Source organism: Malaclemys terrapin, chromosome 1 (assembly GCF_027887155.1).
Source record: "Malaclemys terrapin pileata isolate rMalTer1 chromosome 1, rMalTer1.hap1, whole genome shotgun sequence".
Lineage (NCBI taxonomy): Eukaryota > Metazoa > Chordata > Testudines > Emydidae > Malaclemys > Malaclemys terrapin.
In genome coordinates, this window is record NC_071505.1 from 161,641,424 (window position 1) to 161,668,319 (window position 26,896).

The window sequence follows — 26,896 nt, forward strand, 5'->3', positions numbered from 1 at the left end:
CAAAGGAAATGTCTTGATGGCTGATATTGTATAGAGACACTCAAACCCTGATTATCTAAAGGCTTCACATGATATGGAAGAACTGAGTTATCTGGCTACGCCACATGATAATACTGAGTAAAAATACCTACTGCAGTTGATAATAAAGGACCACCTGTAACCAATTTTTAAGGCATGGTTGGGGAGGTTGTGTTTAAAATTGACCCGTGGCTTCTTTGCAAGAGTTGTTCAAAACTTATCTGAGAAGCACAGGGCAACCCTTAATTGGTCCCAAACGTGCCAGTTTATCAGATTGTGGGTCAGCAGCACAGATGCCAACCCTCTCAAATTTTCTATAATCCTTCCAAATTTTACACATAATTACGGAAGTACTAATTCAGGGTTAAATCTATGAATTTTGCAAGTGCACACACTTTTTGTCACTTGTTGCTATTTGGGTCGGATGAACACAGTAGTTAATGCTTTGGCCATTGAGGGTGTTCTCTACCTCCCCTGTGGCACATGAGCAGAATATGCTGTGAGGACCTGATAGGAGGCAAGCCACAATGATTTTGAATAGATTAGGGGCACTGCTGGATTCACCATCCAAAGCCATAGGCTGCATGTTGTGCTCTAACTGTCCCACGTGGGCCCTGCTGGACTATGTTTATGAGCCCTGGGTTCTTAGAGCGCTCCAGCGGGGTCTGCAAGGGGCAGTTAGAGTGCAGCATGTGGCCTGTGGCTTCAGCAGTGCTTGTCTTCTACCATGAGATCCTCACTGCAGTCAGGAGGGGAGAAGTAGTTGGAGGGGAGGGAGGAGGATATCCTGGGAAAGGCCAAGGTAATTAAGGGCCCTATCCAGCATATGTGGGCAGCTTTCCTAGGGCTAGTTCTCTCTTTCTGGGGATGGGGGTGAGGGTTACAATGAGGGGGGTCCCAGTTGGCCTAGGCCCACCAGCCGTAGACAAGAAAGAGAGGTGGTGTTTTCTTGGTGGGGGGAGAGAGAGAGGAGTTCCAGTTTCTTTGGAAGGAGGGCAAGATGGGGACATGACACTTTGGAACTTGCTGTGAATCCAAACAGCCTCCCTGATTGGTTTCATCAACATCCCTAAAAGTCTCAGCACAAGGTTGGTAGCTCTGCAAGAGGTAAGACTTCAGCCAAATTTAGAGGTAAGGTGATGTTTTTAGTGATCTTGTTTCAAGGATATGTAGCTGAGAGTTCTCAAATAGGACTCTCAGGCTTTTTTTAATGATTGAAGTCGAATCTAAAACTCACTAGAGTTGAAACTGTGACCCCATGTCCTGAAAAGCTGAGTTGATTCTGGATAACAGATGGATGTAATAAGGGATGTGTCTGCAACAAAAAATACATAGTTTGGGCTGGGGTGCTTGGTGCTACAGAAACAGCTGTCTTCAGCTGGTTAGAAAACTGGATTTCCACATCCTGAGCAAAGGAAGCCAACAGGCTTAGAATTCCTCAAATGGGTTAACAGTCATCATCAGTTATGGGACTTGATCACCCAAGTGAAGAACCTGTGGCAAAATTCTTGAATGCCACAAGATGACTAATCTTAAAACCGAAGTGTGAAGCCAATGATTTCCCTAGAACTATAACATTGCTGAAAGACTTTTTAGCTTGGTGTGGAAGAAGGTGAGGTATCTTATTTCAATAGCAGAAAGTGAGGCAGAAGTTTAATCTGCCAGGCAGTAACTCTACACCAGGGTTCAGCAACCTTTCAGAAGTTGTGTGCCGAGTCTTCATTTATTCACTCTAATTTAAGGTTTCGCTTGCCAGTAATACATTTTAACATTTTCAGAAGGTCTCTTTCTATAAGTCTATAATATATAACTAAACTATTGTTGTATGTAAAATAAATAAGGTTTTTAAAATGCTTAAGAAGCTTCATTTAAAATTAAATTAAAATGCAGAATCCCCCAAACCAGTGGCCAGGACCTGGGCAGTGTGAGTGCCACTGAAAACCAGCTCGCGTGCCGCCTTCGGCATGTGTTGCCTATCCCTGCTCTACATTGAATGTGATAGAATGGCATCAGGGATTATACAGTGGCATTACTCAAAGATGCTTGTTAATGTTACTTCCTGTGACTTCAAATACCTCATGATACTAGGAACGAGGAGAAAATCGGTTTGTTAGTGGGCACTAAGTACACAATACCTGTTCTTCACTCTCTGTAGTTCTGGAATCTTCCAAAGAATTCTGTGAAAATCAGAGTTCGTTCCCTTCTTAAGTTACATTTCTGCTTAAATCATAAATTGAATTTGAAAAATGGGTGTGCTTTAGGTGAGTGGTTTTGCAGTAGCTGTTACTGGGGAGAGAAGGGACTCCTTGCTCTGTAGGTTAATTCTGGAGGCTCTCTAGAAATTGTAGTATTTGAGACTTGAGCTTTGGGGGGAAAATAATTGGGTTCAGCTGCCTCTTAGATGCTTTCCCAAAGAGTCTTCTTTTCTCCCCCACTCTGACAGTAGTCACATCCCAGCTGGCAAGTGCAAGATGTGTTAGTAGAAGGGTAGTAGAAAGTACTTTGGCTACAGTAGTAGCCACGTACATCTCCTAAAATGGATAGCCTTAGGGAAGTGGGAATGCACGCTTTGGCATTTGCACCCCTCCCATCTGAGGATAATAATATTGGAGGAACTAGCAATGTGTCAGTGAAATTGTCCTGGGGGCTCACTGGGTGGCAATAAGCAGTATTCTCAGTCTAAGTGAGCTCTCGCATGCTTTCAAGCATAAAAATGTCTTGGGTCCAGGATTCCTTTTCTGGTGGTTCTCATGGCCACTTAAAAAATGACAGTGAACTTGAAGGGTATGTCCCATCTATAGTGTTGTAGCTGCTACTCTAGAGTCTGGCTCGGTACAAGCTTCTTTTCAGAAAGATAGGAGAGAGCCTGAAGTAGCGAGTCATGGAATAAACTGACCATGAAGGGTAAGCTGCTTTGTAACTTCCATTAGAGGCCAGCACATGCACGGAGGAACAAAAGTATGCTCAGTTACAGCATTTATTAAATCTCAATTGATTTGAGGTTAATCTTGCTATTGAAACTCCAGTCATTCTAGTTAGCATATAAATATTAATGGTTGGTTTTTTGCTCTGAAACCACTTGCTTTAGTACCTTGGGGCAATGAGTTGCACAAGCGATTGTGTGAAAGTTTTTGTACCAGATTTAAATGTACTGCTGATAAACACTGTGAAAGTCCACCCTCTCAAAATACAAGTGTAATAGAATTAAGTGTGCCTGGCATACCCTGTATACTGTTAAATATTTCATATGTTTATCATATCCCTCTACCACCTCAAAGATAAAATGTTCCCATATTAACAAACCCTGTTAATATGGAAGCATTTTCATGCCTTTAATTTTCATAACCATTTCTGAATCACTTTGATTTCTGCTACCTCCTGCTTTGGAGGGTAACCAGGAATTAGTTATGTGCATATGATCATATGTTCAATATTCTTTTGCATCCTAACACTTGAGCTTCTTAGACTTAGGCTGCACATTAACAGGTCTTGATTGAGCTTATGACAATGACTCTTGACTGAAATGAATTTAACTTTTTTTGGTATAGAACAGGGTAAAGCACGTTGAAAAAGCTCATTCTAGCTTTCATTTGTCAGTGAAGAAATTCATCTACTGTTGTTGCATTTTCTTCTACTTTTAGTTAGGTCAATCTACTATTTCATTCTTTGGTCACCTCAGTGTCAACTTCCTCTAGCAGACAGTTAATATACCAAACGCTGACCCTAGTGAAGAACCTTGCAATGTCCTCCTAATAGCTTTTTGCTATAATAAAAATTGACTGATTTCTGATCATTGACAGTAATTTGTCTCCCCATAAGTACTTTACTTTGACCATCTTTTGAGTGGCTTTTTCAGATGCTTGAGTCATAATTTGGTCTTTTCTTTATCTGCTACTTGAGATGGTAAAAGTTAGGACTAAAAGAAGGAAAGTAAAGATTAAACTGGGAATGAATAAAAAGGATGAGGTAGTAATAAAACTCAATTTATGTAGTGTTTATCACTAATTCACTGTAGGTAAAATGTTGATGCATAGACAGAGCACAGAGGAGGAAAACAAAGGAAAATATACACTCAGACAATGTTTTTTAAATTATTTGAACGTGTTTAGAAAACATTAGCAAAAGTAAGATCACAAATACATGCATCTTTGTCAGCGGAAGTTGGCAGATCCCTCTTAAACTATTTAAGAAATAAAATGTAGTGACAAGAAGAATGAATACCCTAGGTGGTGAGAGGGCAGGAGTCAAGAATGAGGGAAGAGGAGAGAATGGATCTTCATCTTAATAAATAAATTAAAATCCATCACTTCAAGTCAGAATGACAGTCTTTGGTTTTAGTTTGTTTATGTTTTTGGCATTTAAAAAGTCTTGTCTGTCTTGATTTGTCTGGACAGCTAGATAAAGTGAAGTGTTGTGAAGGCCAAGACTATAACAGGGTTCAAAAAAGAACTAGATAAATTCATGGAGGATAGGTCCATCAGTGGTTATTAGCCAGGATGGGGAGGGATGGTCTCCCTAGCCTCTGTTTGCCAGAAGCTGGGAATGAGCAAAAGGGAATGGATCACTTGATGATTACCTGTTTATTCCCTCTGGGGTACCTAGCCACTGTCGGAAGACAAGATATTGGGCTAGATGGACCTTTGGGCTGACCCAGTGTGGCCATTGTTATGTTCTTAAAGTGGTTGGAGGCTAAGTCCTCTCATAAAGAGGTACTCCCATTGGGTACCCAAACACTGAATTGGGTTTTTAAGGTAGATGTTAACTAAAAGACTTCCTTACAGCCTGACAAAACGACAAACCAGCAAACCAGTTGGTCACTGAGTTGTATGTCCTGTGATGTCACAATTGTATTTTGTTAACTGAAGACGTAGTATTAAAGGGGTGTGTGTGTGTGTGTGTATATAGATATATATATATATATATTTTTTTTTGAAAAACTTTTTGTGGGATGAGTGTAGAGAAAAGTAGAGCTCATTTGTCCCATTTCCCTCCTACAGCAAGGAAGTCTAATGACAATCAATCCCCTTTCCCCTGCACAATACAAGTCACTTCTAAGGAATGTCTCAAGGTATATGCCTTTGGACTAAAAACAAATGCAGACAGAATTATGTATGTACTGAGCAGGAAGAGAGGCCAGGGAGGTGCTCTAGTGTCGTTCCTATTAAGAGGAGTTTAGCCAGATGGAAAAGGGGATAAAATAGTTACTTGGATAACAAGACTGTTTCTGACCTTTGTCAGAAAACTAGTTGCCTTGGTATGTCAGACATATTTCTTACATGAAATGGTGGTATACAAAACATTAAAAATGTTAAGGTTGTTGCAAAGTGAGGTGCTTACAAGTTAGATAATATGAATTAAGGCTACCTTTTGAACATAACTTGGGCCACTTGAGTATATGAATTATGATAGTGTTCAATTATGTGATCACATTTTTCCTCAGGATCCCTGCCTTCTTCAGTTGCAGAATGAGCAACTGTTGAATATTCATTTTGTTTAGTGTGTGACCCCTACCTTATTTGCTGCATATCCTTCAAACCCTGCTCTGAATAGAATATCTTCTCATGAGCTCTTCTGTGGGCTCGCCATTGAATGAGTGCTTGACAAGCATCAATTAAACTGTCTTTACAACATGCTCATAATTATTATTACTGCTTGTTGCAGAACTGAGGCACAGATCGAAGCAAAAATTGTCACAAGTTTCCACTTGCTATGGATGCCCAATTTGTGACGCGTAAGGCCTGTTTTTGTTTATTTCAGATTAAATTTTATAGCGCATTGTGTGTGCCTATAAGAGCTCCCATTGCCTTAAGTTGTAGTTGTGGTTGCTGAGCCCTTCTGCAAATCAGTATGTAGGGTCTCAAGTCAGGCACCTAGAAATGAGATGCTCACAATTAGTGAACACATGTGGAAAGTTGGTATAAGTGACCTATCTAGCATCATTTGGGGACTCTGTGGCACAGGAAGAGAATTCTCCAGGGCTGTGTAAAACTGCCCTAACCATGAGACTTCCCATTATGTTCCTGCAGTTCTCTACCTTAATCACAACACTTCCAACTTTGGTTTAAAAAAAAAAAAAAAAAAAAAAAAAAGCAAGGGTCCTCCAGACAATACTCTCAGTACACAACTGTTTTCCTCTCGAGTGATTATCCTTATGCATATTCCACATCTAGGTATACATGCTTGCCATGTGCCTGAGTCAGGAAATTCTTCAAAGCAGCGTCCATTGGTCTGTACGCATGTGGTAGCTCTCCTTATGCTCCAGACTAAGGATATGAGAGGCAGCGTGGGTTGATGCTGCTCCAATTCTTCCTTACCACCACGTGGCCTTAGCATAGGTGCCAATTCTGTGGGTGGTCCAGGGCTGGAGCACTCACGGGAAACAAAAATAGTGGGTGCTCTTCTGTGGAAGCCGCAAATCCACTCTTGTGCATGCGGGGCCCTCCTCCTTTGGCAGGTGGCAGGATTAGCTGTTTCCAGCCAATCAGCTGTAGCATGCAGCTGTCTATCAGCTGTTTGGCAGGGAGCCAGCAGATGAGCTCTTCTGCAGCATGTGGCTGTAATTCCTAGCCTGGCTCCCACTACAGGTAAAAGTGGTCCCTTTCCAGGGCAGAGGGAGCAGGGTGCCATTTAGGGAGGGCAGGGGGACTTCTGCTGCTTCCTGAGTTTCCTGCCACAGTGGAGTGCAAACAGGAAAATGAACTGCTGCTCCCTGCTGGCACGGAGGAACCCAAAGCCCTTAGCTGTGAGCTGCGCAAGAAGTTTCTTTGGCTGATGGGGCTGTTCCAGAGGAGCTGGATCAGCAGCTCCTTCCTCTCCCTCGGCTGTGGGAAATGTAAATTCCCTCTTGTGTGGGCGGCTGTGCTTAGACCACATCCGAAGTTGACTCCCAAGGTGGCTTCCGCATTTCACATAAATCAGGTTATTCAGCTTCCAGTCTTTTATCCCAGACCTCCATCAGGATAATGGGGAAGCCATCCTCAATACACTCGGCATGAGGAGAGCCTTGGCCTTCTATTTGGACAAGATAAGAGCCTTCAGAAAATCTTAGACTCTTCCTCTCTGTTGCAGACAGGTCAAAAGGTACAATAATTTTAGCTCAGACTCTCTAAGTGGATGCTGGTCTGTATTAAATGGTTACAAATTGTGTAATGTAACATCCCCGTCTTCAATATGCCTGCTTTCTACAAGGTCAGTCTCTGCTTCTGTTGCTTTCTCCAAGGGTATCCCTGTATCAGAAATCTGCAGAACAGCTACTTGGGCATCCGCAAACACCTTTGCAGAAAACTATGCCATCCTGGGGGATTCAGCTGCAGATGTCAATTTTGGTGCCACCTATCAGACTCTACTCCGAAGTCCCAGACTCTACTCCAAAGTCCCAGCCTTCAGTCATAGGCACTGTTCAGGAGTCTCCTTTGAGTAACGTCCCTATGGGTTCTCCACTGTAGAAGCTACTCACCTTGTGCAATAACGATGGTTCTTTTGAGATGTGTCCCTAAGTGGATAGTTTCCATCCAGAGGGCTGAATGCTGCTAAGAGTCCTTGGTTTGTCTTATTTACATCACAGAACACATGGATGCGTTCCAATATTTTTGTTTATGGGATGGAATATCATGATTTTTATTAAGACAAGAACAACCTGGTAACAATTGCCACAAATGTGACCAGAACCCAAGTCTTTGAAGAGTGTCCAGTGATAATTGGGTGCCTAGTCTATGGACCTTATTAATAGCAAACACCAAATATCCACCTTTAGGAAATTGGGGTATGCAAAAATAACACTCATTTTGATCAACGTTGACTTAATTTAAAATATTTACTCAGTCTACAGTAGAAACTTGACCATCTCTCTCACCTTTCAGGTTACAAAGTTATTTATTAAAATTTGGGTGCTGAGGGATGTGCAGAAAACACTGTTTGTTGCACATGAGTCCTTAGGCGACCAGTGTGCTTTAGATCTTGTGCTTAATTTGTCTGAGAAGCAGATAAACCATTGAAGTTCAAGTAGACTTCCAGAGTATGAAATATGGTGAAATCCTATTAACCATGGGATCTGAGTATTCTAATACCTTTCCCTACTTAGGCTTAGAACATTTTTTTTTTTTTAACATTTAACACACAGACAGCCAACTCAAAATAAAGACAATCATGGAAAATTAAGAATCCATGAAAGAAAGTTACTGACTGTGAATCCTATCTTACAGGGGTGTAGAAAGTTAAAAGGCTGTACAAGGTGTTGCTTCCATTGTTAGCTGGTGTAATCAACAGGATTCATACTTTTCATGCGTAGTCCTCCTAAAGATGGCTAAAATTATAAAGTAATGCAGTATTTGGTCCTGCCATGAGTGCAGGGGACTGTACTCGATGATCTCTCGAGGTCCCTTCCAGTCCTAGAATCTATGAATCTATTGTAAGGAGAGAAATAAGTTACAAGGTGGTATGGTAACTTTCAGACAGTGTGAATGTTACCCAGAGCTAAGTTTTTGTAATTATTCTTTAGAATTCCTTGCAGATGGTAAAATGTGACTATAAACAGTAATTTATCTAATTAATTGTTGGTTTTGTTAGCATCACTAAGACTGAACTGTAGAGCAAAGTTTAACAGCAGGTAATTAATTGAGATTTTAATTTAACACTTGATACAAAAGACCTTCTCATTTACCCACCCACAGATATGACCTTGCTACAAATAATAGGAGTACCATTTTATCAAATATAGCTTTTAAGTAGTCATGACTGACTTCCCTATTTCATATCCCTGTGGAATATTCTTTTCAGGCACAAAACTTTAAAACTACACCACCTTCAGCTTTTAATCTCACATTTTTCTTGACAAAAAATAGCTGTGCAGATGGTGCAGTCTGGGCTGGAGCTTAGACTCCAAAGCCTACGGAGGAGGAGTGGGCTTCAGAGCCTGACCCTCCAGCCTGAGATGCAACTTCAAAGTGCTGTCTACACAGCCATTGTTAGCCTGGTAGTGTGAGCCGCACAAGCCTGGGTCTGCTGACCTGGGCTGGGAGGCTCATGGGTGCGGGTCCCTTTTAAGAAGTGTGTTCTGCTCAGCAGTTGTTCCATCAGGGGAGACCACATTAGCTGACTTCCTAGCCAAAGAGACCAATTTTGATATTTGGCTTCTCCAAATCATGGAGTTTCTCTTCTGTGCAGCCAGTTTGCTTCTTCCTCAGCTGGTTCTGCACTTAATGACCCTATGCTACAAAGACATGTTCCTCTGTTCTCACCTGGCCAAGTTTCCTGTGTCTGACTGCTGAGTTTTCTTGAGCCTCTTAAGCTCTGTGCTTTTTAAGCCTCGCCATCAGTGCTTGACTTTGTTTTCATGCTTTTAGACTTTGTTCTCCAAATTCTAGCCCTTTCAGACAGACTTGGTCAGATTGATTTCTTGAGGCTTTAGCTATCCTGCTTTCCCAATGTGTTTCCATTTGAATGGGAGTCATCAAGATCTAATGAACTTCCATTGTTCTGGATCTGGGAGATGTCAAGGCTGTGTCATGCAACAAATGGCAGATTCAGCTAACATGATGTTATTTAATAAGCTATTTAATAATATCTGTCAGAATTCAAAGTTGTACATAGTCCTCAAATTGTCAAAATCCATTTCTGCCCCACTGAATAAAGAAAGTTAGAGGAAATTTTAGGGAGAATGACGAGCAACCTTGACTTCAGACAGGTATCTCTGCAGTAGAGTTGTCAACTCCTCATTTTGATATTTTATGGAGGCAGATAAGATAAATTAGCCTTTCCTATTAATTCAGGTCTCCTTAATCTAGCCAAGGAAATTTGGCTCTCCGCTTCGTCATCACCAGTAATAGAGATGTACCAACTCCTTTGGGCAAAATCCATGATCGTATCTGTAACATAGACACTTGTTGGAGGTAGCAGTGTTTCACTGGAACAGGGAAGGGAATAAACATTATTTAGAACATGTCAGAACATATTCCATTGTGCTTTAAATTTCCAGTTACCGAGAATCAAAACAGACCTGTTAAACAGAGCATACAAAAGTCTTAACCAATCATTGTGCTGTTTCTTAATCTCCATAAAGAGTGATCTGTGCTTGCTTGAATTTGAAATTTCTGAGATGAAGTTTTTGATTTAGATATTGAAAGATTAGACAGTGGGCCTAGTGTGACGACTACAAAAGTGTCTTACTAATTGGTCATAGTTGTGTGTGTGGTGGTTCAACCCTGACTATTCAGTGTGCGACTGAATTTATTTCTTGAAAGTAACTTACTTAACTAAAACTTCTGTTTTAAAAAAAAATACAAAAGTAGATACTTCCTTTCAGAGATAATGAATTAAAAAGGCTAAATATTCTCCTGCAGTGTCATCAGACACAGTTCTGTGGCGTTATGCTTGTGTTGTATCGGAAAGTGAAATGGACTACTAAGTGAACTCTCTGAATTACTAACAAAAACCTGTTGAATTTTGTATCTGGTGGGAGTGGTGAATAATGAAGAGGACATGTCCATCAGGATTTGTGTGGTACAAGCAAACAGTGTTTCAGTATTGCCAAATGTAAAGACCTACATGGGGCGGGGGGGAAATGTAGGCCGTATTTCAAGGATGGAGTCCTCCATTCTTGGAAAAACACTGAGTCGGAAAGACATTGGGATCATGGTGGATTATCAGCTGAATATGAGCTCGCAGTGTCCAAAAGGACTAATACTTGGATGCCTTAATATGGGAGTGTTGAGTAGGAGTAGGAAAGTTCTGTTACCTCTGTAGTTGGCACTGGTGTGACCACTAGTGGAATACCATGTCCAGTAAGAGGTGCCCACATCAAGGAGGATGTTAATAAATTGGAGAGGGTTCAGAGAAGAGCAGGATGCAGGATTAGAAAAATACGCCTTTACAGTGAACTAAGTGTAGCTTATGAAAAAAGGTGCTTTGACTACTGGTAGACATGTATTCCACTTCTGATGTGCATGCGCCCCATACACTGAAGATCAGAATTCTTTGCTAGCAGTGTCCATTGGTCACATCTCTTCTTCTGGCCTCAAGACCCTTCCCCTTTAAGGGTAAAAGGAGGGTGGAGTGACCAACTGAGCCTCAGTTCCTTTCAACTGCTAATTGCTGTAAGACAGACCCAGTTAGCAGTGTCTACTTTTTTCCATTCAAACATTTTATGATTTTTCCAGTTGAATATTTTATTACTATTTTCTAAATGGCTAATTTAGGCTAGTTATTTAGTGTAGTATGTGAAGTAGGTTTTAGCTTTCTCTAGATTTTGTTTGCCCTATAGCTGGGGCAGGGTCTAGTGTGATGTGGGGAGAAAACCCACTGGACTTTAAATTTTGGGAGTTCTGAGGGGCTGTTAAGCCCATTAGTGACTTGCATTCTAGGTATTGTTACTGTTTACTTCAGAGACGTGCTTAAATAAAAAGTCACTAACAGGGCAACTAAATGTAGGGACGATGGGATGAATTTGTTCATGTTGGAGAAAGCTGTGAAGCCAGTCTTCGAACCAAATGGAAGAGAAACTTCTCTAGTCCAGGATAGTCGTCAGTAAAAAGGGTCCTGGCAACTACATTATGTCCAGGACTCCGCCTGTTTCATCCTCTGGACTGCAAACGGTGACTGTCATTACTCCTCTCTGAAGTACAGAGGAAAATTCCTTAAAAAGACTTCCTCAGAAAAGAAGACAGTCGCTTCACCCCTTTCTATCTCCAGGAAGAAGTGCTGTTCTGAAAGCAGCCCCTTGCTCTTCATTTTGGCAGGAGGTAACTTGGAAAACTTGTTGACTGTTACCTGCACCAAAACAGAGCACTGCTGCAGTGTCAGTCTGCTGCTAGCACCTATGCTCTTGGCACTGGGTCAGTTTTCTCAGCTGCCTGCAGCATCATTGTTCTGCGTGAGGTCAGTTACAGCCCCCTACAGGGGTGACTTGCTCAGTGCAGGCATCCTCAGAGAAGCTGATGCCTGTGCCTGTATCTGCAGGCTGCTGCTGCTTTTAACATATCAGCTCTGGCTCCTCTAGCTGTAAAGCTTCTCATGCCAGGTATTAATATCGCCAGGTCAGCTAATGGAGCAGCATAACTTGATGCCAATGTGTACAGCACACAGTCATTTGGTGGTTTCCATGCAACGTGATCTGACGTTGTTAGGAGTTTCTGTTATCAGGAAGTGCTTTCGAGGTCATCTGGGTGTTGTTGTGGTAGGCCTTATTCAGTGGATAATTCTCAGATCTTCACACAAGCAGTCCCTTGCCCCCTTAAAATAAAGAGCATTGGTATTCCTCTTTAAACATCTTTTAATAGTTGGAATATTTCATCCTCTTACCCTTCAGTGTGTCTTATGACCCATACATATTAGTGTCAGGTCAGATACAGGTAAAAACATGTTAAAATCCCTCCCCTTCCCTCCCCCCTTCAATCCAAACTTGTTTTATCCATATGAACAAACTGCTTGGCCTCACTGGTCCTCATGGCGATATCCTAAATCAAAACCTCCTTCAGCTGCGGTTTCTAGGGTTAGATCTCCTTCACCGTAGGATCCACCTATTATACAAAAGCATTCACAGCAATCTGTACATATTACTGAGACAGACTCTTCTTCGTGTCAGTCTCTGTATGAACGTATAAATCAGCAACAAGTTTTTGAAACTGTTCCAGAGCATATTCCATTCTCTTCTCAGAATGAGGCTCTGGCTCTTCATCAGATAATTATGGGTTATTTCAGGGATTAGTTGGCAGAATGGTGGATGCTTTGGAGACCATGGTTCAGACTGTTAAAGGAAAAGGACATAAAATATTTGACTTTTGGCATACATCTGTGTGAGAGGCTTTTGTTTCCTGTAAGTGAAGGCTTATTAAAACCAACCTAACGCTTATGACCGAATACAGCATCTATATCACCCACTTATAAGAAAATTGAAAAAAGGTATTGAGTGCCTCCCACAGGCTTAGAATATTTCTATATGCATCCTGACCCAGGGTCTTTGGAGGTGCCCACTGCACAAGAGAAGTCAAAATGTAAATTCTTTAGGACTACTGCAAAAAAGGAGTTGAGATTGGACTTATTAAGAAAATGGTATTTGGCTAGCCTTCAATCTGGCATAGTGAATTATCAGACCCTTCTGTCACGTTTTTTTTTTTTTTTTTTTTTTTTTTTTTATGATTACCTTACGTGGAGCAGTTACTGAGGACAGGTCTTCACTACAGGGCTCAGTCAACCTAAGTTACGCAACTCCAGCTACATGAATAACATAGCTGGAGTCAACGTAGCTTCGGTCAACCTTTTGCTGTGTCTACACCGTGCTGGGACTTACCTTATGCTGCTTGTTCCGGTGGAGTACCACAGTTGACGGGGGAGTGATCAGCAGTTGATTTAGCGGGTCTTCACTAGAAGTTTAGTGAAGACCCACTAAATCGACCCCCGGTGGATCGATCGCCATGCATCAATCCCCCAGTAAGTGGAGACAAGCCCTGAGTACGTTGATAAACTTGATCACACCTTGGAGAGCAATTTAAATACTTATTTATGGAGGATCAGATAATAGCTAAAACCTCCCTACAAGTCTCAATTGATGCTTCTGATAAGGCACCAACCAACTGTGTGGTGTTTGTCATGGCTCCCGTCCTCTGCATTCCTAAAGAAAGTTCAGACTATGTTGAAAGACCTCTTCTGCTCAGATCTGAAACTTAATGACTCATTAGATATGTTAAGACTTTGGTGCCACATTACTGTCATTAGACATCTATCTTTCCCAATATAAAAAGCAGTTTTAATATTCTACTTAACCAAGACAGCATTTCACTACTCCTTTCTATCATCCTTATAACAGAATATTAGATTTCTGTAAGAGGAAACCAATAAATAAATTAAAATGATGGAGGTCTTTTTCAACTTTGAATGCTGCTAAAGCTGGGTCAAAGAAGTCATTTTGATGTGTATGTTGAGAGCTGCCAGCCAATTTTGGAGGATCTTGTCTCTTACCGTTTTTGGGGACAGTTGCATTATTTCTTACAGCAAGATCCAGTGACTGGAAGTTGCAGCTCAATAAAGTCAGACTGGAAATACAGTGTAAATTTTTAATAGTGGAGGTAATTAATCATTGGACCACAGTAACGAAGGTTGTGGTGGATTCCTTATCACTCGCAACTGTTAAATCAAAATTGGATTTTTCTAAAATGTTCACCAAAACTGTTTTGCATAATGACTGACTAGATCAGTGGTCCCTTCTGGCCTTAGATTCTTTGAATCTTACAAAGATCGTTTGCTATTAGACTATATACACATTAGTATATTGAATTGCTAATATAATCCATTTTCTGACGTTTCTCAATAAAACAAGTGAAGACTAGGGGTTTCTCAGCAATTGTCTGTTTTCATAAAATTAATATGTAGCCCTATTAGTGGCACATCAGTTGAATTCTCCCAGTTTAAACATATTGCTTTTAATGTTTTTCATGATGTTATAGATCACGTCTCTTAGATCCTAGGATCAAGGAAGATGAGGTAACTTTTTTTTTTTTAAATTATTATTATTATTAGACTAAGTTCTGTTGGTGGAAGGGGCAAACTTTTGGGTGTCACAGAGCTGCTCTTCAGGTCTGGGGAAGGTAACCAGAGCGTCTAAGCTAAATACAAGTTGGGACAGATTGTTAAGCATAAGGAGCTCACTTGTTATAAGAGACCACTTTCAATGAAGTGGGCAATTAAGGGTTACCAGGTAGTAGGGTGTGTTACAAATGGTTGTAATGAGCCATAAAGCCAGTGTTTCTGTTTAATCAGTGTTTTTAATGTGTAGCAGACATTCAGCTTCTAAATTAATGATTACATTATCTAGCAAACTTTGAATGAGGTCATTATTCATGTATCAGGGGGTAGCCGTGTTAGTCTGTATCTACAAACACAACAAGGAGTCTGGTGGCACCTTAAAGACTAACAGATTTATTTGGGCATAAGCTTTCGTGGGTAAAAACCTCACTTCTTCAGATGCATAGAGTGAAAGTTACAGATGCAGGCATTATATACTGACACATGGAGAGCAGGGAGTTACTTCGCAAGTGGAGAACCAGTGTTGACAGGGCCAATTCAATCAGGGTGGATGTAGTTTTACGTACCTACATGCCTCCAGCTTCCATCCAAGACACATCACACGATCCATTGTCTACAGCCAAGCCCTAAGATACAACCAAATTTGCTCCAAGCCCTCAGACAGAGACAAACACCTACAAGATCTTTATCAAGCATTCGTAAAACTACAATACCCACCTGGGGAAATGAGGAAACAGATTGACAGAGCAAGACGGGTACCCAGAAATCACCTACTACAGGACAGGCCCAACAAGGACAATAACAGAACACCACTGGCCATCACATACAGCCCCCAGCTAAAACCTCTCCAGTGTATTATCCACAATCTACAACCTATCCTGGAAAATGATCCCTCACTCTCACAGACCTTGGGAGGCAGGCCAGTCCTCGCTTACAGACAACCCCCCCAACCTGAAGCAAATACTCACCAGCAACTACACACCACACCACAGAAATCAATCCCTGTAGCAAACCTCGTTGCCTACTCTGTCCCTATATCTACTCTGGCGACACCATCAGAGGACCCAACCACATCAGCCACACCATCAAGGGCTCATTCACCTGCACATCCACTAATGTTATATATGCCATCATGTGCCAGCAATGCCCCTCTGTCATGTACATTGGCCAAACCGGACAGTCCCTCCGCAAAAGAATAAATGGACACAAATCGGACATCAGGAATGGTAACATACATAAGCCAGTAAGTGAACACTTCAATCTCCCTGGTCATTCTATTACAAATTTAAGTGTCACTATCCTTGAACAAAACAACTTCAGAAACAGACTTCAAAGAGAAACAGCAGAACTAAAATTCATTTGCAAATTCAACACCATTAATCTGGGCTTGAATAGGGACTGGGAGTGGCTGGCTCATTACAGAAGCAGCTTTTCCTCTCCTGGAATTGACACCTCCTCATCTATTATTGGGAGTGGACTACATCCACCCTGATTGAATTGGCCCTGTCAACACTGGTTCTCCACTTGCGAAGTAACTTCCTGCTCTCCATGTGTCAGTATATAATGCCTGCATCTGTAACTTTCACTCTATGCATCTGAAGAAGTGAGGTTTTTACCCACGAAAGCTTATGCCCAAATAAATCTGTTAGTCTTTAAGGTCCACCAGACTCCTTGTTGTCATTATTCATGATATTTTGTTCATCTGAGACAAAAACGCTGTTTTAATCATCCCTTCCAATATGAATTGTATAATAAACGACTAAGACTCCAATAACTTAGAAATAACCTATATGAAGAGGTTTTCCTTCATGTAAAATTGGTAATAAATTGCAAGTGAGAGCTTTTAAAGGGGAATCTAACTCTTCATATCCCTTTTTGTTGGCATCAAAAAGCTGCATGTACAATGTGTGATTAATCTGCAAGTTTCACTAAATTACTAGTTGGACACTACTTATCACTACAGTCTGTATTCACTTTGACTAGATTTTTAAAAATAGCTATTCTTGAGATGGAAAATTTTTGTTCTGCCTTGGCTAAACAGCAAAAGAGAAACTAAATTTCAGTTTGATATCCAGGTATATTAATGGTTAAACAGTTGATTATGAAGACATGCTGACTTTTTTTGTTCAAATTTAATTATGTGCAAGCAAGTGCTTCATTGTCTACAGTAGAGTGCTTTTGCCCTTTGCTTCCTAGAGGCTGCTACTGTCAAAAGTTTTCTATTCATATTTTAATATCAATAATCTAATTTGTGCCACTTGCCTGGAGTGTGCTTCATTCAGTGTACTTGTAATAAGTCAGGGTCATCAAAGCTTTGATCCACTTTCAAGTCATCCACTCGTCCTTATTTTGTCAGGATAACGAAGCTCCTGAAGCTTTTACCGCCCTGTTGCTCATAGCTTAACTGGAACGTCTCTGTTATGCTAAAACTTAAGATACCAGTCATGATAGTTGTCTGTATCTTTTAGTGCTGACTTCAGCCTTCTGTATACTTAAATTACCAGATGTTCAAAACTGCAGGCTCACTTGTGAAGAAATGTCCAATGCATTTGAAGCATGACAATCTTGCATAGGCAACGCTCTTGCAATGTGCCTCAGAAAGGACAAAGGTTATGCTGGGAATTGCTCAGATGTCAGCCTAGAACTTAACTCAAAACACTTAACAGCACCTTGAACTTGTAGTTCCAGAAAGTATGATGCAACACTGACCCAAAAAATCTTGAATGCTTTCTACTTAATGTTTCTTAAAATTTAGTTGCTTTATAATAGTAGCACCTTTAATGTTACTTTAACTCCGAATATGTAGATAGTTTTCCCGTGTCTATCTCCAGTACACATCAAGGGTCCTTTAGAGATGGATCTAGGGAATACATGCTTCTGTAGAAGCACTTGGTTTTGTCTGTCATATAAATTAATTTCTTCTGGAGAACAATCTTTGTCCTTAGCTACTAAGAGAAACCAACAGATATCAAATATTGTACAGCCAGTAGACATGATAAATAATTCTTAGACACCAGTACCTAATAAAAGGCTTGATTATATTTCTAGTCAAATGATGCAGTGTAAAGAACTTGAACAAACCTGCTAACTAAATATAGTGAAGTACTGTCCCTGTATCTTCAGTGGTGAGAAGGTTACATGCTATAGAAATACTATTTAATCAGGGCTTGGGCTAAATTGCTTGTCTTTTGAACTCGCATGGAAACAGTTCAGAAACGAGTGTCTCATATAGCTACTCTGAAACCTCTCATATAGCTGATACTTTACTTTGATGTGAGTGGTAACCACTTTGAATGAAAGCATCAATACTACCAAAACAATTTAACACAGCACGCCTGAGGGCTTATCTACGTAGTGTGGCAATGGGCACCTGATGAGGGATGTGAATATGAATGTGCACCTATGTATTGCATGCTAACTGATCCATGTGGACCCTGCTCGCGCACACGCAAAGCTCCCCAGTGTGTTAACTAAGACTGAAACATGCTACATTAATGCACTCTAGGGAACTTTTAGTGTGCTTTACTGGAGTCCACACAGGTCAATTGGTGCACATTAGATTTTGTATTCCTCTGGTGTGCATTACAGCACCATGCAGACAAGCCCCTTGGTATCTGTTTCAGTTTGAGGGGGCATGGCTGAACAGTAATAAACTTTTAATGTTAATAGGTGAGCGCTTTTTGAAGCCCAATATTAATTTCTTATTCCTCCTACAGGATTATCTGACCTTTTTTGAAACACTAAAAGTTAGTGATTCAGAAGTGTCATTTATATAAAAGGATATTGATGTTCTAGATTGTTGTAGCCTAGCTTGGTTGGTTTGTTATACCACTTAGATTTTTGTCTGTAACAGAATGTCAGTGTTTTCAAACACCTTAATCTCTGCAGGAAAATCTGTTGAAAATGGCTATTTAACTTTAATAGCACTGTTCTAGACAATGCAGTATAAAGTTGAAAGAGCCACTATAAAATCTGTGAGAAGTGAACATAATGGGTAGGAAAAAATCCTTCCATTGTCTTTCAACACAAATGAGGGTGAAGTAACTTTAAAACTTCTGCCATGTTCTCTCTGCTGGAGTATTTTTGTTTCTATCTGCTTGAAAAGACTTTATATTGAAGCACTGCAATGTGGCTTGGGTATGAGAAGAAAAAAGCCACTTGGGAAATTGCTGGGCTTCTTAGTCACCTGGAAAGAGCGACTTTGTTCCTTGTAGGTAATAATTGTTACTATCTCCAGCATACTGTAAATGCAATATTCCCAAGCCAAAATTTCGGCTTGACACTTAGAATCATAGAATCATAGAATCATAGAATATCAGAGTTGGAAGGGACCTCAAGAGGTCATCTAGTCCAACCCCCTGCTCAAAGCAGGACCAATTCCCAGCTAAATCATCCCAGCCAGGGCTTTGTCAAGCCGGGCCTTAAAAACCTCCAAGGAAGGAGACTCCACCACCTCCCTAGGTAACGCATTCCAGTGTTTCACCACCCTCCTAGTGAAATAGTTTTTCCTGATATCCAACCTGGACCTCCCCCACTGCAACTTGAGACCATTGCTCCTTGTTCTGTCATCTGCCACCACTGAGAACAGCCGAGCTCCATCCTCTTTGGAACCCCCCTTCAGGTAGTTGAAGGCTGCTATCAAATCCCCCCTCATTCTTCTCTTCTGGAGACTAAACAATCCCAGTTCTCTCAGCCTCTCCTCATAAGTCATGTGCTCCAGACCCCTAATCATTTTTGTTGCCCTCCGCTGGACTCTTTCCAATTTTTCCACATCCTTCTTGTAGTGTGGGGACCAAAACTGGACACAGTATTCCAGATGAGGCCTCACCAATGTCGAATAAAGGGGAACGATCACGTTCCTCGATCTGCTGGCAATGCCCCTACTTATACAGCCCAAAATGCCGTTAGCCTTCTTGGCAACAAGAGCACACTGTTGACTCATATCCAGCTTCATATCCACTGTGACCCCTAGGTCCTTTTCAGCAGAACTGCTACCTAGCCATTCGGTCCCTAGTCTGTAGCAGTGCATGGGATTCTTCCGTCCTAAGTGCAGGACTCTGCACTTGTCCTTGTTGAACCTCATCAGGTTTTTTTCTGCCCAATCCTCTAATTTGTCTAGGTCCCTCTGTATCCGATCCCTACCCTCTAGTGTATCTACCACGCCTCCTAGTTTAGTGTCATCTGCAAACTTGCTGAGAGTGCAGTCCACACCATCCTCCAGATCATTAATAAAGATATTAAACAAAACCGGCCCCAGGACCGACCCTTGGGGCACTCCACTTGAAACCGGCTGCCAACTAGACATGGAGCCATTGATCACTACCCGTTGAGCCCGACGATCTAGCCAGCTTTCTATCCACCTTACAGTCCATTCATCCAGCCCATACTTCTTTAACTTGGTGGCAAGAATACTGTGGGAGACAGTATCAAAAGCTTTGCTGAAGTCAAGAAATAACACATCCACTGCTTTCCCCTCATCCACAGAGCCAGTTATCTCATCATAGAAGGCAATTAGGTTAGTCAGGCACGACTTCCCCTTCGTGAATCCATGCTGACTGTTCCTGATCACTTTCCTCTCCTCTAAATGTTTCATAATTGATTCCTTGAGGACCTGCTCCATGATTTTTCCAGGGACTGAGGTGAGGCTGACTGGCCTGTAGTTCCCCGGATCCTCCTTCTTCCCTTTTTTAAAGATGGGCACTACATTAGCCTTTTTCCAGTCATCTGGGACCTCCCCCGATCGCCATGAGTTTTCAAAAATAATGGCTAATGGCTCTGCAATCTCACCCGCCAACTCCTTTAGCACCCTCGGATGCAGCGCATCCGGCCCCATGGATTTGTGCACGTCCAGTTTTTCTAAATAGTCCCGAACCACTTCTTTCTCCACAGAGGGTTGGTCACCTTCTCCCCATGCTGTACTGCCCAGTGCAGCAATCTGGGAGCTGACCTTGTGCGTGAAGACAGAGGCAAAAAAATCACTTGAACCTTTCAAAAGCTATCCTTTCTTTAATGAAGAAGGAGAGCCTTAAAATTTACTTAGGTGCTTAAAAGCTAACATTTAAGACAAAATATTGCATTATGGAGGCATCTGTTGCAATTCAGAAGTTAAAGTTGAGTTGACTTTTTGGTACTGAAGCAGGAAGTCAACAGCTTAGCTACTGAGTACAATATTTCATACCCCAAAATTATGTCGTTCTGTATAGAGAAGTACAGAATTTTTTGAGGCTTTACAAATAGCAAAGTTTCACTTTTAAAGTGTATCCTATACAGCTTGCTAAAACACACTGCTGTAAATCCCAAATAATTCTCCTAAGGGCATTACAGACCTAGCATACTTAGGATGAAATTACAGTTCAAAGTGTTGTGTTGGCTTCACTTGAAGATTTTTAAGGATTAGTAGTCTTGTTCTTCATGACTGAAAGTTTATCCTTCAGCGGGGACTGACAAATAATACTCTGCAGTGAGCTTTGTCAAAATGGCTGCCATCATATTCTTAAATACAGGATGCCCTTTAGGGCAGGGATCGTCTGACCCACTTTAGTGCACTCTCCACACAGTGGCCCCAACACGGATAGAGGTTTTGCGCACTGTCATAAAATAAAACATTAAAAATAAATGAATGAAAACCAGAGGTACTTGATTATTACTTGCTATCACTACAGGGAAGAAAAGAGTCAGTTAAAAATGCCTTATCTGCTTCTTTTTATATTCAACATTTGGACTTTGGAAGCTAAACCATAACTGTATTTTCTGAGTTTGTAAAAAGTGGTTTTGATCTAATTAGAACATTACTTTATCTGTAGAGTTACTGATGGGTGTTCATAATCCTAACTCAACTTCAGTGTAGCTTGTTGTTTGGAAATGTAAAAGTAGCCTTACTTGAGAGGTGTTAAGCACTGCTTTTACCAAAGTTGGGAGGCTCACATTTTGAAATCCTGCATAGCATGGTTGTCAAACATCTTGTGTAAAGGATAAAAATAGTCTTTCTGTAATGGACACAGAGTACAAATATATGGCTACGGTCCCCTCAGTTCCCAATGAAAGTTGCCTTGATGTCAGTGGGAGGCTTTCACATAACTATTTCCGGTAGAAAACAGGGCCTTGATGTATAGTAAGTCTTCAGCGCTCATTACCTTACTTTGGCATTCAGCATCATTTACTGGGGAAAATATACTACTATTCAGGACAACTGGTATTTTTTCTTGGCAGTTCCCCCCCCCCCCCCTTTTTTTTTTTTCTTGCAACAGCTCTGTTCTTTTTTTATCCAGTCTCTTGGCAAAAATGAGCCATTAAACAATTTTGGACACAAATCTAGTGATTGGTCATGAGAGTTGCCACTCAAACTGAATAAGATGAATAAGAGCAACAATAGTTGAGTGCTCTGAGTCCAAGTTTTGTGCTATCTACAGATTTCTTAAGACACCACTGCATCCTTGCTAATAGACATCACATTTGGAAGGCTATCTTCAGTACTGGAAAAGCTAGCAATTTATCACCAACGTGGGCAGCAGCCAAGCTCTCAAACTGTGTGTGGTTGGCCACAATCCTCAGTCAAGCCAGGTGCTTAAAAATAAATAAATAAATAAACCTTGCTCTGTAGTGCTTGTGAAACTAGCCATGCAGTCATAGCTTAGAGTTAGGTCACAGACTCTAGTGAATGCATAACGGATGAAATTCAAACTATGATGTTAAAGCTACAATGTAAGGTCTATGCACAAAAATATCAAATACTGGGTTTGCTAGTAGAAAAACAGCAAGAAGGCAGAAAAAATCAATTGAGTCCAAATTTAGTACTGCAGCATTACACATGAACGAGAACACATACTGAAACAAAACACTTGACTGTGAGATTGTACAGGTATATGTAGGCATGATGATTCTCTAACTGAATAGGCATCACTATAACTTTCTGTTGGAAATGAAATGTTTAGACTACACCATGAGATTGACTTGGTAACATGGAATCAGAGAGCTTGAATTAACATTACTGATAATTTCAGGTACTCCCTTGTGAAATAGTTCCTGGTAACCCAGGAAAAAATAGGAGTAAGTCTTTATTCAGAAAGTTTACAGCATATTGCATAAAGTAGATTAGCATATTTTTTTAACACCTAGCAGTACCCTTAAGAGCCTAGATTCATTTAGAGTGCTTGCTTATTTTGAAACTTCATAACCATCACTGCAGCATATACAGAAATTGAAAGTTGGTGTTGCTTGTGTATTGGATCTGAAATCTGACTTAAAGACTTAAATTTTTGTCCTTGGTTTGAGTTGATAACTATAATACATCTGCAGTAACTTATAGGGTGCTTGATTGCTTTAAATAGTTGAAGCTCAGATATTAAGAATGCACTGCAGTTTGCATACAATGCCTAACAACGGGAAAAAATAAAAAAACGGCTGATCCCCCCCAATGCACTTTAAATTAGTTTTAATGTTCTAGATTTTTTTTGATGGCTTCAGAGTGTCAACTCTTGCTGGGGGCCACTCTGACACATCCATCTCTCTATCCCTGCCTCCCACTGCCCTTCAGTGAGAGCCTACCCTGGGGAAGTGGGGCCGGGATCTCACTGGCTACCTGTGGCTGGGTGGGCGGGAGCCGGGGAGCTGCCAGAAGAGAGTCCCGGTGACTGATCACTGCAGTCGCTTCCACTGATGAGAGCCGCTTCCAGGGACATGCACAGTGGCCCCACGTGTCTCCAGAGGAGCTGCTTGGAGAGGGGGCTTCATGGTGAAGGGCACCGATCCCTTCTGGCAGCACCAGCGTGAACCCCATGGTGGCACGTTGCACTGCCCTTGGTAACAGTTATTCAAGAGAAACAGCTGGGTGCTACAGGGAGGGGCCACTGCTTTGCTTCCCCCATTCTCTGCCTGTGCTATGTAGGCTGTTGTGGCTGCAAAAGAAAAAAAATCCACTGGTGGCCGCATTTGAGAAACGCTGTTCTGTGTGCAGACGCACACAGATTTGGTATGGCCCTTGAGGATGAGCTCTGTTCTTAATTTCTAAAACTACTTGTCTTGGTCTTGAACACTTGATGAAGTTGTAAATATTGTAGAACTTTTAATAAAAGCAGTGAGGTGTCTGGCCCACTCGAAGCTAATTTGTAAAACAGTGGATTGGGACTAAGTGCTGATGAATGGTGGAGTGAAAGTTGTTAGTGTAGATGAGTATTCAGCAGAAGAAAACGGATGGGGAGTGAAAGCAGGACAGACTGTAGCTGAGATAAGATAGTAACAGTTCTGACTGGCTATTTCCTGTTAGGAGCTTCCCTGAACACTAAGACAAGATAGAAGTTAGAGAAAAGAGTCTTGTGGTGGATGACAAAAGTTCAATGTCTGACTTGGCCACAGACTTATCATATGGCATTGGACGCTTCACTCGCACTCTTTTTCTTTTTTTTTTTATTTATTTTTTTTAATCAGTAAATGGTTGGTTAACATTGATTTCACCATAGAGACACAGACTGACACAAATATCTCTGATATTACAATTTATGGATAGGTAAAATAATAAAAATGCTGCTTAAGCTTATTAAAGTTTGATTTAAGGATATTTACTTTGTTAGTCACATGTCAAAATAATGTTGTTTTTTAATGGTTACAAAGCTTCAAATGTTTAAATTTCAACATCTACTCATTATATAATTGTCCTGACACCGTCATAATTTCATGCAAATATGAACATTAAAATTGATCTTTAAGCCTTTTAAAAAAAAAAAACATTATTCTTCAGTTATAAAAACAAAAATCAATTTCTGCCAAATCTAGTTATTCGTGTTGGTAATGAAATACATTGCTCAGCGTGGGAACCCAGGAGCTGGTTTTTCTCTTCTGTGCATCAGTCCCTAAAACCTGCCTCCAGGGAAGTATAATGCAATAGAGTAATAAATTAAGGTTTTAAATGAAATGCAAAAATTATAGCTAAAAGTAAATACGTGCCTTTAGATTTGATGTTTGATGAAATTCAACTAACATCACATTTCTTTGTTTTTAGGTGCCTTGGCTGGACCAGTGGTTGATCCACATGTAACAGCAGTTTGGGGGAAGAATGTCACACTGAAATGCATAATTGAAATAAATGAAACAATAACACAAATCTCATGGGAGAAGATACATGGTAAAAGTACACAGACCATTGCTGTTCATCATCCTGAATATGGGTTTTCTGTTCAAGGAGAATACCAAGGAAGAGTGTCATTTAAGAACTACTCACTTACTGATGCAACTATCATCCTAAACAATATAAGCTTCTCTGATTCAGGAGAATATGTATGCAAAGCAGTTACATTCCCACTAGGAAATGCTCAGTCATCAACAACTGTAACTGTATTGGGTATGTTTGCTTCTTAATAATATATTTGATTTTTTTTTTACCCCAACCCCCCCCCCCAAAAAAAAAAAAAAAAAAAAAGGCAAAACAAACTTCATAGGACGTGGCTACGTGGAGACTTCATGTGTGGCAAGCTGGGGTCTGAATCGACAGCACACTGTCTTGCATTGCACTGATTGGCTGTTTACCTTCCTACTCTACACTGAAAGTTCACTAGTGGGATTTGACAAATGTTTCAAATATTGTTAGTGGGCTCCAGCTTTGTAAGGAAGTGATCAAATTTCTTAATGCTGTGACTTACAAAAGTATATAACTCATTCTTCTGACTCAAGTTTACTTTAACAATCCTCTTGGCTGACTTAGAAGACAACACTGAGCAGGTGTTGTAATGCAGTATTAGTTGATTTGTGAAGTTTTTTTGGTAGATGTAGTCACATACACGAGAGCTCTACAAGCCTTTTGATTCAAAGTCATTCTTAGTGATTTGGGGAGGACTTACATATTTTAAATCAGAAAATCAAAGCACTCTGTCAAATAATCCAAAAGATGAGAATAGTGTGTGCATTTAAAAAAAAAAAAGGTAGGTAATACAGTTGGGCCTTAGGTGCAAGAAAGAGAAAATAAACATTAAGTGACGGAATTAATATACTGGTCAGTGCTTGCTGAGTGAAGAGATTCTCTGATGGGTTACAATAAGCTGAGATGAAATTGCTGCTATGTCAAATGTTTGACAAATATTTACTATAATTAAAAACAAACTTTAACATTCTAGCATGTTTAAAATAAACTGCACATGAATGTGAGTAATTTCAAGCATTTTTATTTATAAGCTTTCTTCTCAAATTTTAGAAACAATTCAACTAAAGGCAAAAAACGAACTTAACAAAGTTTGGCCTGAAATCTTGAATAAATAATATAGCTGACTTGAATGGAAAAATCAATATGTGATTTAAAGGAGCTTTGTTAAGGATGTTCCAGGTGTATTGATCTGATGAGATACTAAATGACTGTAGGAAGGCTTTGGATGGTGAAATAAGTAAATTGCTGTGTACTATTTTAAAAAGAAACTTAATGGCTCATTAAAGGGTTAGGGAGGGCACTCCAGCAAATATGAAGTAATTGTTCATCCTCTTCCTCCCTCCCCCAATTGAGTATTTAAAATGCTTGAAGTAAAAACTTAACTGGGGCCTTGTCTTACTAATCCACATTCTTAGGTTTTCTTATTTGTTTGATATTAATGCCATGAACAATGGTTAAAATGAGTTTAGTTTACTTATAGATTAGTAATTTTAACTAAAACTCTGACTAGAGATTCATGCATGGAAGAAAAGTGTAGACAAACCCTCACCAATGTGAGGTGAAATGATGCATTGTTTCCATTCTGTAAGGAACTTTGCTCTTGGCTGTAATAACTTTTTTGTAAAAAAAGACCAGCTGTACTTAAGCAAAATAAAAATATTTGATGAAACCTCTAGTATGATGGAGAAATTCCTGAAAATAGCTGAATAATGTATCTTAAACATTTTAAGCAATAATGTTAGTTTTAATACACAGGGACCTGTTTGGTGTGGCAGTGACTGTAACATAGCTCTAGAATTAATTTTTTGAGTTGGTATTTGTCTCCCAGTTACTCTACTAGCACAGTAAGTCATAGAACTGGTTCTGTGAAATATGGACTATAGTTTTCTTTGTGTGATGCTATTTTCTACAGCTTGGATTTGAAGCAACATGTTTCTAGTTTCTCAGTTTTTTTTCTTCAGTAAATAATTAATTTAAAAGGCTGAATGAGTAAAGCGTTCCATGTTAAGTAAGGCACAAAAGAATTGCTTGTCAACTGCAGGCCTCTGTTGGTGAGGGGAGGAATGGGGCACCTTGAAAAATAGTTGGATATGAAGCAATTGTTTGTTGTAAGGGCAATCAGAAAGGCCTCTGCCCTTCAGACTGTCATTGTAAGGACAGAGAAGACCGTGATTGTGGCTTAGATGGTGCATTGTGTAATACCCACGAGACACATGTTGTGTGGGTAGAAAGTCT

The 26,896-nt window shown here is 40.4% G+C and overlaps 1 protein-coding gene across 3 annotated transcripts in view; it reads left to right on the forward strand.

Annotated features, from left to right (window-relative positions):
• NECTIN3 (nectin cell adhesion molecule 3) overlaps positions 1-26,896 on the forward strand; it is a 209,382-nt gene that overhangs the window by 11,955 nt on the left and 170,531 nt on the right. For all 3 annotated transcript variants that reach the window (XM_054045629.1, XM_054045638.1, XM_054045620.1), the window contains exon 2: positions 24,527-24,865. In XM_054045629.1, coding sequence (XP_053901604.1) covers positions 24,527-24,865 — 339 coding nt within the window. The remainder of the gene's footprint in view (positions 1-24,526; positions 24,866-26,896) is intronic.